At 37.1% G+C, this 18,124-nt stretch overlaps 1 protein-coding gene across 1 annotated transcript in view; it reads right to left on the bottom strand.

Annotated features, from left to right (window-relative positions):
* Nucleotides 1-18,124, bottom strand: part of MYO3A (myosin IIIA) — a 162,545-nt gene that overhangs the window by 27,362 nt on the left and 117,059 nt on the right. The window contains exons 22-26 of the mRNA XM_061125655.1: nucleotides 17,873-17,952; nucleotides 17,315-17,392; nucleotides 13,006-13,211; nucleotides 3,518-3,629; nucleotides 453-615 (exon numbers count right to left, since the gene is read on the bottom strand). Of these exons, the coding sequence (XP_060981638.1) occupies nucleotides 453-615; nucleotides 3,518-3,629; nucleotides 13,006-13,211; nucleotides 17,315-17,392; nucleotides 17,873-17,952 (639 nt within the window). The remainder of the gene's footprint in view (nucleotides 1-452; nucleotides 616-3,517; nucleotides 3,630-13,005; nucleotides 13,212-17,314; nucleotides 17,393-17,872; nucleotides 17,953-18,124) is intronic.

The raw sequence follows: 18,124 nt of genomic DNA, 5'->3' as shown, positions 1-18,124 counted from the left end.
TTGTGAAATATGACTATAAATATTCTTTCCCTATGGTTAATAGAAAGAAATGGATGCCCTTTAACAAAATGAGATTTCATTAAGTTGTCAAAAATTATGGCAAGTGTAACCTTTGGAATAAAATAGGGAAAATAATATTGTCCAATGGGTTATAATAATATGATTCTTGAAATGTACAATTAATCCAGTATCTTGCACAATAGGTCAATTGTGTTTCAATGTGACAGCAAATTTAAAAATTATTCTGTTTAAAACAAAACATTTATTCAGATATTAAAAGTGTCAATCTCTAAAACAATCATTCAGATTTAATACAGAGACAGTATCAACAGTTTGAAATTAAACACAAAACCTACATAAGACTGGAGGTTTGTAAGTAAGATTTGACTTCATGCCTACATCTAAACATAGCATTATATTTTGTTACACAGTGAGATGCTCTGAGTGGTTACCTGACTGTATTATTATAGCGCTCTCTTTCCTTTTCTCCTGTATTTTTTGGTATCTTCTTGAATCCAAGAATCCTCTGACACAGGCTTGAATCAAAATCAGCTTGTCAATGGCTTCCTTTCGCATTAAATTTAACTGTTCCACATGATAATACTTAAGGAACACCTTAAAAGAATTAAAATAAAATGCAAATAAAACTATGGTATGCAGGTATGAAAAAGTTGTGTGGTGCTCAGATTATGTTCAAAATATTTTTTTGACTTTGGAAATCATTATCTTTTGCTTCTTTGGCCTGGATGTTGCTATCACCTTACAGATTTTTATGTTTGAAGACAATCCCTCTTTGAGGTCGCAAAGATTCTGACACGACTGAACGACTAACACTTTCACTGTCACATAGTTTAACAATCATACTGTTTCTTTGCAATAGGTATCTAGCTTTTGTTGGATGGCCCAGTATGAGTGGAAGATATCAAACTCTTTCATAAAAGTTTTAGCAATAGATACTCTGGGCAAAGCTAACTTTTATGCTATTTTGAAAGGGAACAAATTCCCCAAACTTAAAAATTCTTACAAACCTATTTGTAAGAGAGAGGACAATTATGGTTATAGGAGTTCATTCACCAATTGTGCATTGAGACCTATGCTATATACTTTTCTGCAAGGATACCAGGGGCACTGCCCTCAGAGGCTCACAGAGCTTTCAGTGGCGAGAATAAGGCAGAGAGAGGGCCCCATGGAGAAACAATAACTTTCTCGCTGGACCCAGTTGCCACCAGAAAGACCTAAGGACTGATTTTCGATGATTCTAAAATCAAAATGAATGGAAGCAACAGGGGAGCCTGAAGACTTGGAGTTGTTCTCAGCTACGAGTTTTCTGCCACCCCCAGGAAATAGGAAGGTATATTTTTTCTTCTAATGGTTGAATGTACTAATGGAAATCATCTCAAAGAGAGTTGATTGAATCCACTAAGAAAGTCACTTAAATTCAAATTTAAGAGCTGAGTCATGAGACCTGGTGACCCTGACTAGAGAACTCTCCCAGTACTTTGAAGCCTGGCACCAAGGGTCAACAGTTTAACATTACAGGTCTTGACTGAATTTAGTTTTAATTTCTACAGCCTCTAGATGTTAATATATTTAATCCATTCTACTGTTGACAATTCATTTAAAATTCAATCTATCTAAAAAGGTCATTTTTTTTTTTGTACAACATTAGAAATGTTCTTATATTGAATCCATCCTAATGAGTTGGAAAAGGTGAAGTGGAAAAATACAAATAGCTTTAAAATGCTACTTAAATATCATGAAAAACTGGAACTGCAAAGGCCTTTTTACAAGTTAAAACTCCATTTGAAGTTAGGCATGTGTTTCAGACCATAAATCATGAGATTTCAGCCAGAAAAACTCATCTTTGTGAGAATCTAAAACAAAATGGTGTGAGAAAAATACAGATTAAAAAAATATCTTTAAAAAAATATTTTTAATGCTCAGAAATTCCCCTCACTAAATACTAAGGTAAATATGGACTACTGAATATGGAATATGGGCTTCCCTGATAGTTCAGTTGGTAAAGCATCCACCTGCAATGTGGGAGACCCCGGTTCGATTCTAGTGTTGGGAAGATCTGCTGGAGAAGGGATAGGCTACCCACTCCAGTGTTCTTGGGCTTCCCTTGTGGCTAAGCTGGTAAAGAATCCACCCACAATGTGGGAGACCTGGGTTCAATCCCTGGGTTGGGAAGATCCCCTGGAGAAGGGAAAGGCTACCCACTCCAATATGCTGGCCTGGAGAATTCCTTGGACTGCTTTAGTCCATGGGGTCACAAAGAGTTAGACACGACTGAGCAACTTTCACTTCACTGAATATGGAGAACACTCAGTATAAGATAAAACACTTAAAAATTCCCTAATTTTTTTCTGGATTAACTTCTCTTTTTTAAACTTAATTTTTATGGGAGTATAGTTGATTTACAATGTTGTATTAGTTCTTGCTGTAAAGTGAATCAGTTACAAGAAAGACAAATATCATATGATACTGCTTATATGTGGAATCTAAAAAATATAGTACAAATGAACTTATTCACAAAACAGAAATATAGTCACAGATGTAGAAAACTAATGGTTATCAAGGAGGAAATGAGTGGGGAAATAAATTAGGAGACTGGGATTGACAAATAGATACTACTATATATAAAATAGATAACAGGCCTAACTTTTCATCTGAACATTATGAAAATCCTGTCCCACACCTCCTGCAGCTCATACAAATTTCTTGGCAAATGTGGAATTTCAGTCCACATCTATGGTGTAGCTGATAGAGGTTATTCTTGAGTGGTCAATCTGAGTACCTCTGTCTTAGCTTGGCTCTTTTTCCTCCATCCTCCCCAATGATACATTTAGTGTCCTCCCAGGACCTGGTACCATGTTTATCTCCTTATTTCCAACTTGTTTGTAATGCTCTGAGGATATTTGAGAAGCAAATGCATCCTTTTTCCAAGAACCCACCTGTCTTACTTCCATATTCAAAATGGATGATGATTTTGTACTTCATTCTTTAAGGGGTTAAATAAGCTGAGATCTCATAGGCTCTCAAATTTGACACATAAACATTCCAGTATCCAAATCCTATAGTGAGTCTAATAATAACATTTTACTCCAGATAAATTTCAAGTTTACAACAAAAACAGATTTGAGAATTAGGAAAAAAAGAAAAACAGAATCCTACTGAATTCATTATGATTTTCAACAGCTTTCTGACTATATTTGGTTGTAATAAAATAGAGAAAATAAAAAATTTTCTAGACTCATACGTTCCACCCTTTTGGGGATAAATCTTCAAGATATATTTTTCTTGAATTTATTAAAAGAAATCTGTATGAGAGCAAAATATTTAATTCTGCTGAAGAAAGAAACCTTTACAAATTATCCATTTTCTTTCCCTATTACAAGCTAGAGATTCTATAACATGAAAAGCAGTGATATTTTCTATCATTACAATATGTAATTTTCCATACATCCACTATAAGTATTACTTTTTTTCTTTGAAAAGCACATGAAAACATTACTTTGGTTTTCCCAAGAGCCCAGTTATCAAGACCAGCTTTTTCCAAAATGGCGGCACACGTGTCAGGACTCAATGGAGGCTCTTCACACCACTTGTAGCAGAGAACCTGGTACCTTTGAAAGGGAGAGAGGGCTAGTTAGCATTTCATAAAAGTTCAGAGTCTCAGAGCCTAGTGGGTCCTTCAGGCTTCTTAGAACAATTCTTCAGTAAACTGAATTCCAGACTATCTACTTGTGTAATTTGTGTTTTTCACTTCAGTGATTCCTTTTAAACATATGATCTTTTAGTGATAAAGCCTTAACCGGTTTTTTTTTCCATCCTAATCCCAAGTGTTCTTTCCTTGTGTCCCCAACATTCCCATCCCACCCTGGCCTCCCATTTCTCCTTCTCCCTCTCAGTCTCTTCAACAGGCCTCATATTTAGACTTGCTGCTTAAATGTTAGATTTTTCTGAGTTCTGTTTCTTATCAAGGTCTCTCTATGTGTGTCTCATCTACATGCATGGCTCTAACTGTTCCTTATATGTGATGACTCCTATACATACAGCCTCAGCCCTGTTTTCATAAAAAGGAAACACATTACTCATGGTGGCCTGCTAGACACCCGCACCTGCTTATCCCACAGACACTTCAGACTCTGCAAAATGCATCACCTTTTCTTTCCTCTGCTAGTGTCTATCTCCATGAATGATGTCAACCCTTCTTAAAAGTGAAAGTCACTCAGTCATGTCTGACTCTTTGCGACCCCACGGACTATACAGTCCATGGAATTCACCAGGTCAGAATACTGGATTGGCTAGCCTTTCCCTTCTCCAGGGGATTTTCCCTACCCAGGGATTGAACCCAGGTCTCCCGCATTGCAGGCGGATTCTTTACCCTTCTTAAAAAGGCTCTAAGACTAGGAATATGTGTGTCATCCTAGATTCTCCCCTATTCTTCACTCACCGCATCCAACCAGCTTGTGCTTTGCTGTGCCTCTTGATTGAAACCCAACATACTGACTCTACTTTGTTTTTATGAGTTCACTTCATGGTTTATATGGTGGCATTTGAGACCACAGCACAGGAGGTATTAAGTAATTTGGGGAGTTTGGGACTGAAGCAAAAATAATAATGAAGATAGTTATAGCTGAAATGTATTGTCCATATTTGGTTCTATCTGTAGCCTTCATAAATATTGCATCATTCAGGGCTCATAACCACCTATACAGTAGATGCTAACTAACATCATCACCCTTATCTGCAGATGGGAAGACTGAAGCTCAAATGTTACTCAAGTAACGCTGAACAAGGTCACACATTTAGTGTAAATGGCAGAATTGGGATTCAAATCTGGATTTTCTCACTTCAAAGCATGTGTACTTCTCCCTTCGCTAAATTCTGTTTGTGTTAGAGCTCTGACAGCCAAACAATTGTGTGTCGGTGACTGGTGGAAAAATGGATCCAACTTCAGTAGCTTTTTAGTATAATATAAGGCCTCATTAGAAACAACTACAGTAAAAACCCAGTCTCTTATGCAAAGTAAGTTCATGTTGTGTGACTTCCTTTGGGATTATCTCTTTGTCAAACAATGGAAGAGTTTATCCATAACAGAATAAACAAAGGGTCTGATGATTTTACATCTTACAAGGAGGGTTAGTCAAAGGATAAGACTGGACAGGGAAGGTTATTTAGTCATATTTACACCTCCACAGGGCCTTTGCAAACTGTCCTGCCTTCCTAAGAGTCTATGCCAATTCAGATGATAGTTTTCAAATTTGTGACAGAGAAAAGGCTTATTAGCATTTTATTTCTGGAGCTTTCTAGATTCAGAACAACTATTCACATGTTCTCCAGAAATTTAGTTTCTTTTCCTTATTCACTTATCATATAGTAATTTGCTATTCTATAATAGCATGGGGTTGGAAGCATATTCAAAAACTTATTCTCACTTCTGACCTTCCAAATAAGTAATGCTCAACCACTCAGTCATGTCCAACTCTTTGCAACTCCATAAACTGTAGCCCACCAGGTTACTCTGTCCATAGGATTCTCCAGGCAAGAATACTGGAGTGGGTTGCCATTTCTTTCTCCAAAGTAAGTAATACAATACATCAACTACAAAATCATCAAGAAAATAAGTTCAGCTCTTCTACAGTCCATGTTGTAAAACCATGGATAGTTTTGAAACTCCTGGTTTAGTCTAGCATTCAGGGCTCTCTCTTAATAACATTAACCTGATGTTTTCCCATTTGATCCCATCTTTATCACTCCTGTCACTTCACTAACACACACTGCTGAGCCAGTCTCACCCACGTCCCTCTGGTTTTCAGAGCACCAACCTCTACACATAGATGGTCCCTTCCTGTCTTCTCCATAAACCATGCCCCCCACGAGATCCCACTGCAGCACTTTTTCTTGATATTCTCTCTTATCAGCCTTCATGGAGATCAGCCTTCACTTTCCTAAACTCTTACACTACAAACCATCTCTTTGGATCTTGGTATTTATTACCCTACACTGTTTACTAACTTTCCATGTCTATGGCTCTGAGAATTCTAACTGGATTGTTCATTCTTGAGGACTAAGTAAGTGTTACAATTCACTGTCTTCCAGACTAGATGTGAAAGTGTTAGTCACTCAGTCATGTTTGACTCTTTGCAACCCCATGGACTGTAGCCTGCCAGGCTACTCTGTCCATGGGATTCTCCAGGCAAGAATACTGGAGTGGGGATAGCCATTCTCTTCTCCAGGGGATCTTCCCAAACAGGGATCAAACCTGGGTCTCCTGCATTGCAGGCAGACTCTTTACTGTCTGGGCCATGAGACTAGATACAGGTAGAGAAATAGAGAAAAGGGGAAGAAAAAAGGGGACTCCCTGGCAGTCCAGTGGTTAGGACTCCATGCTTACACTGCATGGGACATGGGTTCAATCTCTAGTTAGGGAACTAAGATCCTCCATGGCACATAGCCAAAAAGTAAATAAATATGCTGTCTCATTTAACATCACAAATAACCTTGTGAAACAGGTACCATACAAAAAAGAAAAAAAATGGACTTAAAATTATTTTCAAAATATTAATCTAAGTTAGGTTAATTCCAGTATATTCCAAGTAGATAATTTTTTTTTAGCTGTTGAACTTCATCTTAAAAAATCTGTAAGCCACATTTAAGGTCTATTGAGTCTTTTAAAAAGTACAGATAATCACAACTTCCTTTCGATTTCTAATATACTAAAGGTTGATTATTGTGCTTACAATACAATAAAGAAAAAAATTCACTGTCTTCTATAGTATTTAGCACAGTGCCTTGTGTATAAAAATAGTCACTGAAGTTTAAGGGTACTTCTCTTAAGATTAAATTAATGTTATTTATATTGATAGTTGAGCAAGTTAAAAATGAACTCTTTAGAAAAATGAAAAATGTGATGATAAGGTCAAATTTTAATTTGCGGAGGTGATCCTAAGATGGCGGAGGAATAGGATGGCGAGACCACTTTCTGCCCCCCAAATTCATTGAAAGAACATTTGAACGCTGAGCAAATTCCACAGAACAACTTCTGAATGCTGGCAGAGGATATCAGGCACCCAGAAAGGCAGCCCATTGTCTTTGAAAGGAGATGGAGAAGTCTTGAGGCTACTGTAAGAATAAGACTGAAAACCAGAGGCAGGAGGCTTAAGTCCAAATACTGAGAACATCAGAGAACCCCGAATCCACGGAACATTAATTGATAGGAGCTCATCAAACCCCTCCATACCTACACTGAAACCAAGCACCACCCAAGGGCCACCAAGCTCCAGAGCAAGGCATACCACACAAATTCTCCAGCAACACAGGAACATAACCCTGAGACTCAATATACAGGCTGACCAAAGTCACACCAAACCCACTGACATCTCAAAAATTACTGGACACTTCATTGCACTCCAGAGGGAAGAAATCCAGCTCCACCCACCAGAACACTGACATAAGCTTCCCTAACCAGAAAACCTTGACAAGCCACCCATCCAACCCCACCCACAGTGAGGAACCTCCACAATAAAGAGGAACCACAAACTGCCAGAATACAGAAAGGCCACCCCAAACACAGCAATATAAACAAGGTGAAAATGCAGAGAAATACTCAGCAGGTAAAGGAACAGGATAAATGCCCGCCAACAAAAGAGGAAGAGATGGGGAATCTACCTGACAAAGAATTTCGAATAATGATAGTGAAAATGATCCAAAATCTTGAAAACAAAATGGAGTTATAGATAAATAGCCTGGAGACAAGGATTGAGAAGATGCAAGAAATGTTTAACAAGGACCTAGAAGAAATAAAAAAGAGTCAATATATAATGAATAATGCAATAAATGAGATAAAAAACACTGGAGGGAACCAATAGTAGAATAACGGAGGCAGAAGATAAGATAAGTGAGGTAGAAGATAGAATGGTAGAAATAAATGAAACAGAGAGGAAAAAAGAAAAAAGAATGATAAGAAATGAGGACAACCTCAGAGACCTCTGGGACAATGTTAAATGCCCCAACATTCGAGTCATAAGAGTCCCAGAAGAAGAAGACAAAAAGAAAGACCATGAGAAAATACTTGAGGAGATAATAGTTGAAAACTTCCCTAAAATGGGGAAGGAAATAATCACCCAAGTCCAAGAAACCCAGAGAGTCCCAAACAGGATAAACCCAAGGCAAAACACCCCAAGACACATATTAATCAAATTAACAAAGATCAAACACAAAGAACAAATATTAAAAGCAGCAAGGGAAAAACAACAAATAACACACAAGGGGATTCCCATAAGGATAACAGCTGATCTTTCAATAGAAACTCTTCAGGCCAGAAGGGAATGGCAGGACATACTTAAAGTGATGAAAGAAGATAACCTACAGCCCAGATTACTGTACCCACTCATTCAAATATGAAGGAGAACTCAAAAGCTTCAGAGACAAGCAAAAGCTGAGAGAATTCAGCACCACCAAACCAGCTCTCCAACAAATGCTAAAGGATCTTCTCTAGACAGGAAACACAGAAAGGGTGTATAAACATGAACCCAAAACAATAAAGTAAATGGCAACGGGATCATACTTATCAATAATTACCTTAAATGTAAATGGGTTGAATGCCCCAACCAACAGAGAAAGACTGGCTGAATGGATACAAAAACAAGATCCCTATATATGTTGTCCACAAGACACCCATGTCAAAACAAGGGACACATGCAGACTGAAAGTGAAGTGCTGGAAAAAGATACTCCATGCAAATAGAGACCAAAAGAAAGCAGGAGTAGCAATACTCATATCAGAAAAAATAGACTTTAAAACAAAGGCCGTGAAAAGAGACAAAGATGGACACTACATAATGATCAAAGGATCAATCCAAGAAGAAGATATAACAGTTATAAATATCTACACACCCAACATAGGAGCACCACAATATGTAAGACAAATGCTAACAAGTATGAAAGGAGAAATTAACAATAACACAATAATAGTGGGAGACTTTAATACCCCACTCACAGCTATGGATAGATCAACTAAACAGAAAATTAACAAGGAAACACAAACTTTAAATGATACAATAGACCAGTTAGACCTAATTGATATCTATAGGACATTTCACCCCAAAACAATTAATTTCACCTTTTTCTCAAGTGCACATGGAAGCTTCTCCAGGATAGATCACATCCTGGGCTATAAATCTAGCCTTGGTAAATTCAAAAAAATTGAAATCATTCCAAGCATCTTTTCTGACCACAATGCAGTAAGATTAGATGTCAATTATAGGAGAAACACTATTAAAAATTCCAACATATGGAGGCTGAACAACACGCTACTGAATAACCAACAAATCACAGAAGAAATCAAAAAAGAAATCAAAATATGCATAGAAATGAATGAAAAGGAAAACACAACAACCCAAAACCTATGGGACACTGTAAAAGCAGTGCTAAGGGGAAGGTTCATAGCAATACAGGCTTACCTCAAGAAACAAGAAAAAAGTCAAATAAATAACCTAACTCTACACCTAAAGCAACTTGAAAAGGAAGAAATTATGAACCCCAGGGTTAGTAGAAGGAAACAAATCTTAAAAATTAGGGCAGAAATAAATGCAAAAGAAACAAAAGAGACCATAGGAAAAATCAACAAAACCAAACGCTGGTTCTTTCAGAAGATAAATAAAATTGACAAACCATTAGCCAGACTCATCAAGAAACAAAGGGAGAAAAATCAAATCAACCAAATTAGAAATGAAAATGGAGAGATCACAACAGACAACACAGAAATACAAAGGATCATAAGAGACTATTATCAGCAACTATACGCAAATAAAATGGACAAATTGGAAGAAATGGACAAATTCTTAGAAAAGTACAACTTTCCAAAACTGAACCAAGAAGAAATAGAAAATCTTAACAGACCCATCACAAGCATGGAGATTGAAACTATAATCAGAAATCTTCCAACAAACAAAAGCCCAGGACCATATGGCTTCACAGCTGAATTCTACCAAAAATTTAGAGAACTAACACCTATCCTACTCAAACTCTTCCAGAAAATTGCAGAGGAAGGTAAACTTCCAAACTCATTCTATGAGGCCACCATCACCCTAATACCACAACCAGACAAAGATGCCACAAAAAAAGAAAACTACAGGCCAATATCACTGATGAACATGGATGCAAAAATCCTTAACAAAATTCTAGCAAACAGAATCCAACAACATATTAAAAAGATCATACATTATGACCAAGTGGGCTTTACCCCAGGGATGCAAGGATTCTTCAATATCCGAGAATCAGTTAATGTAATACACAACATTAACAAATTGAAAAATAAAAACTGTATGATCATCTCAATAGATGCAGAGAAAGTCTTTGACAAAATTCAACATCCGTTTATGATAAAAACCCTCCAGAAAGCAGGAGTAGAAGGAACAAACCTCAACACAATAAAAGCTATATATGACAAACCCACAGCAAACATTATCCTCAATGGTGAAAAACTGAAAGCATTTCCCCTAAAGTCAGGAACAAGACAAGGGTGCCCACTCTCACCACTACTATTCAACATAGTTTTGGAAGTTTTGGCCACAGCAGTCAGAGCAGAAAAAGAAATAAAAGGAATCCAGATTGGAAAAGAAGAAGGAAAACTCTCACTGTTTGCAGATGACATGATCCTCTACATAGAAAACCCTAAAGACTCCACCAGAAAATTACTAGAGATAATCAATGAATATAGTAAAGTTGCAGGATATAAAATTAACACACAGAAATCCCTTGCATTCCTATACACTAACAGTGAGAAAACAGAAAGAGAAATTAAGGAAACAATACCATTCACTATTGCAATGAAAAGAATAAAATACTTAGGAATATATCTAGCTAAAGAAACAAAAGACCTATATATAGAAAACTATAAAACACTGGTGAAAGAAATCAAAGAGGACACAAACAGATGGAGAAATATATCGTGTTCATGGATCAGAAGAATCAATACAGTGAAAATGAGCATACAACCCAAAGCAATCTATAGATTCAATGCAATACCCATCAAGCTACCAATGGTATTTTTCAGAGAACTAGAACAAATAATTTCACAATTTGTATGGAAATACAAAAAACCTCAAATAGCCAAAGCAATCTTGAGAAAGAAGAATGGAACTGGAGGAATCAACCTGCCTGACTTCAGTCTCTACTACAAAGCCACAGACATCAGGACAGTATGGTACTAGCATAAAGACAGAAATATAGATCAATGGAACAAAATAGAAAGCCCAGAGATAAATCCACACACCTATGGACACCTTATCTTTGACAAAGGAGGCAAGAAAATACAATGGAGAAAAGACAATCTCTTTAATAAGTGGTGCTGGGAAAACTGGTCAACCACTTGTAAAAGAATGAAACTAGAACACTTTCTAACACCATACACAAAAATAAATTCAAAATGGATTAAAGATCTAAAAGTAAGACCAGAAACTATTAAACTCCTAGAGGAGAACATAGGCAAAACACTCTCCGACATAAACCACAGCAGGATCCTCTATGACCCACCTCCCAGAATATTGGAAATAAAAGCAAAAATAAACAAATGGGACCTAATTAAAATTAAAAGCTTCTGCACAACAAAGGAAACTATAAGCAAGGTGAAAAGACAGCCTTCAGAATGGGGGGAAATAATAGCAAATGAAGCAATGAACAAAAAATTAATCTCAAAAATGTACAAGTAACTCCTGCAGCTCAATTCCAAAAAAATAAGAGTTCCAATCCAAAAGTGGGCCAAAGAACTAAACAGACATTTCTCCAAAGAAGACATACAGATGGCTAACAAACACATGAAAAGATGCTCAACATCACTCATTATCAGAGAAATGAAAATCAAAACCACAATGAGGTACCATTACACGCCAGTCAGAATGGCTGCTATCCAAAAGTCTACAAGCAATAAATGCTGAAGAGGGTGTGGAGAAAAGGGAACCCTCTTACACTGTTGGTGGGAATGCAAACTAGTACAGCCATTATGGAGAACAGTGTGGAGATTTCTTAAAAAACTGGAAATAGAACTGCCATATGACCCAGCAATCCCACTTCTGGGCATACACACTGAGGAAACCAGAATTGAAAGAGACATGTGTACCCCAGTGTTCATCACAGCTCTGTTTACAATAGCCAGGACATGGAAGCAACCTAGATGTCCATCGGCAGACGAATGGATAAGGAAGCTGTGGTACATATACACAATGGAATATTACACAGCCATTAAAAAGAATACATTTGAATAAGTTCTAATGAGATGGATGAAACTGGAGCCCATTATACAGAGTGAAGTAAGCCAGAAAGAAAAATACCAATACAGTATACTAACGCATATATATGGAATTTAGAAAGAATGTAACGATAACCCTGTATGTGAGACAGCAAGAGACACAGATGTATTGAACAGTCTTTTGGACTCTGTGGGAGAGGGAGAGGGTGGGATATGGGAGAATGGCATTGAAACATGTAAATTATCATATGTGAAATGAATCACCAGTCCAGGTTCGATGCATGATACAGGATGCTTAGGGCTGGTGCACTGGGATGACCCAGAAGGATGGGATGGGGAGGGAGGTAGGAGGGGGGTTCAGGATGGGGAACACATGTAAATCCATGGCTGATTCATGTCAATGTATGGCAAAACCAATACAATATTGTAAAGTAAAATAAATAAATTAATTAATTAAAAAAAAAAACAAATAAAACTGAAAAAAAAATTTAATTTGCAATTTGAAACTCAAGAACATGTGGGTTACCTGCTTTTGTGTACAGAATGGAGAATTTCCCTATGTTACCTGGGTCTCCCAGCTGACAACAGACAGTTCCAGCCCCTATTAAGAGTTACGTTCTTTTTTGATACACAATCACTTTTGTGCTTTCTTTCTAGAACATCTGAATCATTTTCTTTCTGTTTCCTATCATTCTTCTCAGGAATTTTTATATAAAATGTCCGAGGAAACTTAAAAAGAAGTTCACACACCGTTTTATAAAGTTGGCAAAAAGTATCCGATGTGAATACCCCAGCCTTCGGATTCTTGCTGTTTCCAGAATGCCTGTGTAGCGAAGCTGGAGCACAACCTTTTCTTTGTCATATTTTCTTGCCTGACGTTCATTGTTTGGTTTGATGCAGCGGACGAAGTGAGGTTTGCCAACCACCATTTTAGATAACAAATCCATCAGAGAATACTGTAATATGCAACAAAAATAAAATTCCCAGCATAGCATATAAACACTTAGGAGACTGCATATCTTTCTTTTAATTAAAAGAATAAAATCTGAAAACTGAGTGTTATACAGTAATATATAATTTTTATTAATGCATATAATTAACATATGCATTAATAAAAATTGTATTTATAGTATTTTTAAAATATACTATATTTATGATATTTACTATTAAAAATGTAGAAGCAATAGCTAGGAATGTACATATTAAAAGGTTTCCTGTAAATTTTTAAGGCAACTTTAATTAATAGATAATATTATTTTCTCTTACCACAACTTTTATTAATAGGCTTAATTAACATGAAAATGTTAGATATTAATTTCAAGCCTGGTGCTTGGGACCGGAAAGGTCCTGAATAATATTTTTGATATAGTTTGTTTGGAAGTAATTATATCCTCTCAGGGAAATTTGACAAATTACAATATTTAGGCACACAATCTGGTTTCCTCCTTATACTATTAATTTCCTTGTCTAGCTCCTTTTTTTCCTAAGAAAGTACAAAGTCCTTGTCAGTTATCATCTCCTAGGTTAAAACAAGGACTGAGAAGTTAATGCACTTTAATATATAAGACACAGTTATGTGTCTGTGTGCTAAGTCACTTCAGTCATGTCTGACTCTCTGAGACCCCATGGGCTGTAGCCCACCAGGCTCCTCTGTCTAAAGGACTCTCCAGGCAAGAATACTGGAGTCTATTGCCATGCCTTCCCCCAGGGAAGGCAAAGTTATAAAAACAAGCAAATCCATTAGGCACTTAGGTACTCTAATCTCCTCTAGTTTGATGATTTTCTTATTGTAGAAATATTTTAATCAGACAAATAAGAAAACTGTCTTCTGCAGCAATACCTTATTAAAACAGCAACCAATTGCTGGATAGCCAGCAACACAGTAGGATAATCATGGTTCAACTAAAAGTTGAATCTCAGAAAACGAGTGAGAAATGGAATATTTCCTGCCATACCAGTAAACAAAGGATGTCACAGTCATTAGCAATTGCAGCCACCACTGATGGTGAGCTAGTCAGCCCTGAGGGAACTCAGGAAGGAAAGAACACCTGCCATCTAGCAGCCATCAGACTGCAGCCACTCCCTACAGTAAGTCATGAGAAAATTCAAGATGTGAATATACAGAATATTGGCCCCAGACAGGTGAAGTGCATATCAAAGGAATAATTTCAGTGAACCCAGACTCTTGCATCTTCCTATACAAAGAAAAGCACTAAATTCCTCAACTTCAGATATCTGGTTTTCTTTATCTAACAACAATCTTTTGATGTTTGGACTACCTGCCCTTTGTCTCAAAACTTCTATATACCCTGGCTCTCTCCTCATCTCTTCAGGGCAGTTCTCTCAGGGTTACTTGAGATGCTGTCTCTCAGGCTTGAAGTCCTAAAAATTCCCACTGAATAAAGCATAACTCTCAACTTTTAGGTTGTGAATATTTTTAAAGTCAACTCCAGAAAAGATGCTCAACATCACTCATTATCAGAGAAATGAAAATCAAAACCACAATGAGGTACCATTACACGCCAGTCAGAATGGCTGCTATCCAAAAGTCTACAAGCAATAAATGCTGAAGAGGGTGTGGAGAAAAGGGAACCCTCTTACACTGTTGGTGGGAATGTAAACTAGTACAGCCATTATGGAAAACAGTGTGGAGATTCCTTAAAAAACTGGAAACAGAGCTGCCATATGACCCAGCAATCCCACTCCTGGGCATACACACCGAGGAAACCAGAATTGAAAGAGACATGTGTACCCCAGTGTTCATCGCGGCACTGTTTATAATAGCCAGGACATGGAAGCAACCTAGATGCCCATCAGCAGACAAATGGATAAGAAAGCTGTGGTACATATACACAATGGAATATTACTCAGCCATTAAAAAAGAATTCATTTGAATCAGTTCTAATGAGATGGATGAAACTGGAGCCCACTATACAGAGTGAAGTAAGCCAGAAAGATAAACACCAATACAGTATACTTATGTATATATATGGAATTTAGAAAGATGGTAACGATAACCCTATATGCAAGAAAGAAAAAGAGACACAGATGTATAGAACAGACTTTTGGACTCTATGGGAGAAGGCGAGGGTGGGATAATCTGAGAGAATAGCATTGAAACAAGTATACTATCAAGTGTGAAACAGATCGCCAGTCCAGGTTGGATGCATGAGACAAGTGCTCAGGGCTGGTGCACTGGGCTGACCCAGAGGGATGGGATGGGGAGGGAGGTGAGAGGGGGGTTCAGGATGGGGAACACATGTAAATCCATGGTGATTCATGTCAATGTATGACAAAAACCACTACAATATTGTTAAGTAATTAGCCTCCAACTAATAAAAATAAAGGAAAAAAAAATAATAAAGTCAACTCCAGTATGTCAAGGACCAGGATCACAACCGTTGAATATACGGACAGAGACAGCTGTTGCTAGCTGAATCTCCTTTACTGATGCACATGTCAAGCCTGGGTGATGAAGCCAGTGCAAACTAAATCCTAGAACTGGGCAACTGACAAAGCACTGGATTTGCATGGCTTTCTCATGGGCACTGAGATCCAATTGTGAGCTTCTTCAAACAGCTGGGCTCTGACACTATGGGGGCCTTTTCATTACATTTCTCTGTAATGAAAGTGAGTAATGAAAGTGATTCACTCTCTAAAGTGAGTCATGATCACTTTAGTCCCACATCTTTCAGGCACTAGAGATAGAAGTGTGATGGACGTGTTTGCTGGCATTCTGAGCAAGAGCTCCTTGAAACTTTGGCAAGGGAGTTTCTTAGGGACCAAGGCAGAGTGCTACATTATGTTCATTCTCTGCAGAATGAAAAATAACTGAAAATAGGTTACATACTGTATGGAACATATACATAGGTTACATACTTAAAATATATTACATACTATATGGAATATATCCATTTTCACTGCAGTCTGAGGTACAAAATAACTTTATGAATGAATGGTTTAACATACACACAGTGTTTGATGTCAACAACAGTGGTATGATAATGGTCTTGCATAACTCACTTAAAGCAAAAGAAATAATCTGGCTGTAAATACTCTCATTCAGCTGTGCTGGAGCCTGCTTTAAGGTGGATGTACCTGAAGCAAATGAGATATTCACCATATAAATGCATGAGGTGATACTCAAAGGTGATTAAGCACACACAGTCTGCTACAAGCTTAGGACCTGAAAAAAATATTTAATAAAGTTACCCAGTTATTTTTAAAAGTATTTCATGACTCTCTTGAGAACCGGATTTATTCACTGAACACAGAATAAATTTAACCCAACTTCCTCCTCTCCCTCCATGTTACATGGAATCAATAATTTCCAAGTTTTAGGTGGTGTCTTATTCATTTTCATTGCCTGGTTAATTACCATTTCATCAGCAGATATAAACAAGACCATGAACCAGTAATGAAGGCAGAGTAGGTTCTCTAGTACACAGAGAGAACAAAGGGCTTCTTTCCTTTGCTATCTCCTATCTTGTCCCAGGAAGAAAAGTCACCTTGATTCCACACTGAGGTCACAGTGAATCACTTCCTTGGCATGTTACTGTGTTTCCCTGGTTGTCCCTGCTCTTTGCCCCATGTCTGCACTGGCTCTATTTTTCTCTTGAGGTTTTCAGCTCATCCAGGTAAAGGGAGGTATTGATGGAGATGAATGCTTGACCCTGTCCCATCTGTCTGTCCACCCTAAGATCATCCAGGGCTTGAAGAAGGATTGGTGGTTATCATATCATTGAATGATAAACCTTTTTAGGCTTTATTCTAGTGAAAATGTGCTTGGTTCTATGGAAAAATTGTAACCAAGCTATGGACCTCCCTTAAGACTGACATAGTATACAATAATTTTATCAATAAAATACCAAAGTAAACCAATCCATAGGTTTTTGACAATACCTAATATATACTATATCTAACAGATAGTAAATGAAATACAACAAAAATTCTTCTTTGCTAATAGCATTCTGATATTTGTTACTTAGTTTTAACCAGCAACTCTCATTTAGAATAAATAACATGCTTAGGCACAACACATCATAATGTCACATCTTACTCTAAAATAGGATGCAACTGTTTGTGTTTTCATGCTGGTTGTCTCTCTGGCATGATGAGTGGCTTCTCCAGTTTCACCCTAAGACCAAGAAAGACAGTGATGCTTCAGCATTTGTTGTACTTTATGATCTACAGGGAGCACGTGGAACCTTCCTTAGTCTACCCTTTCACATACATAAAATGACAAAACACTGAATTTTTAATTTTTTTTTTTGAATTTTTACATTACAATTTAAAGTAATTGTTTTTTCAGTCTCATTGGGATTTTAATCAGTTTTCCACAGGATGTGAGTATCTCTGACTTTAGCTAATACATATTTAGTTGGTCTTGGAGTAACATTAAAACTAATTATAAAAGAGGAGTTTGAACTATATCAGAAATGCATGATTATTTATGTGACAAGCAGTAATATGAACATAACAATATCTGTTGAAGTAGAAAAGAAAGATCAAAAAGAGAAAATGAAGGGAAAGGCTGTTTAGCCTTCTCATACAAATACTGCCATTGTGTGAGAAGGTTAGGTTCTTAGACTTACTGCCATGAAAAACATTTTCTTACCTTTGTCAGGTTGATTGATTTTTCTGAAGTCTTCATTTGATAGTTTATTATGTTTTTAGTTTGAGAATGTGGCAGATTACCTATGGGAATGCAGAGAAAATTCACACACCTTTTAGAATCTTTAATGGCTACAAGTTTCCTCCACTTGAAGGTTAAAATAAGAATTGCTGGTCCCACAATGTGCATGCTTGGTTAACTCGTCATTGAGACACTTAGAAATAAAATAATATTACTCAAAAATCTATAACTAGT

Source organism: Dama dama, chromosome 23 (genome assembly GCF_033118175.1).
Source record: "Dama dama isolate Ldn47 chromosome 23, ASM3311817v1, whole genome shotgun sequence".
NCBI lineage: Eukaryota > Metazoa > Chordata > Mammalia > Artiodactyla > Cervidae > Dama > Dama dama.
The sequence above is the reverse complement of the archived record's forward strand: the minus strand, read 5'-3'. Positions and strand labels throughout refer to the sequence as shown.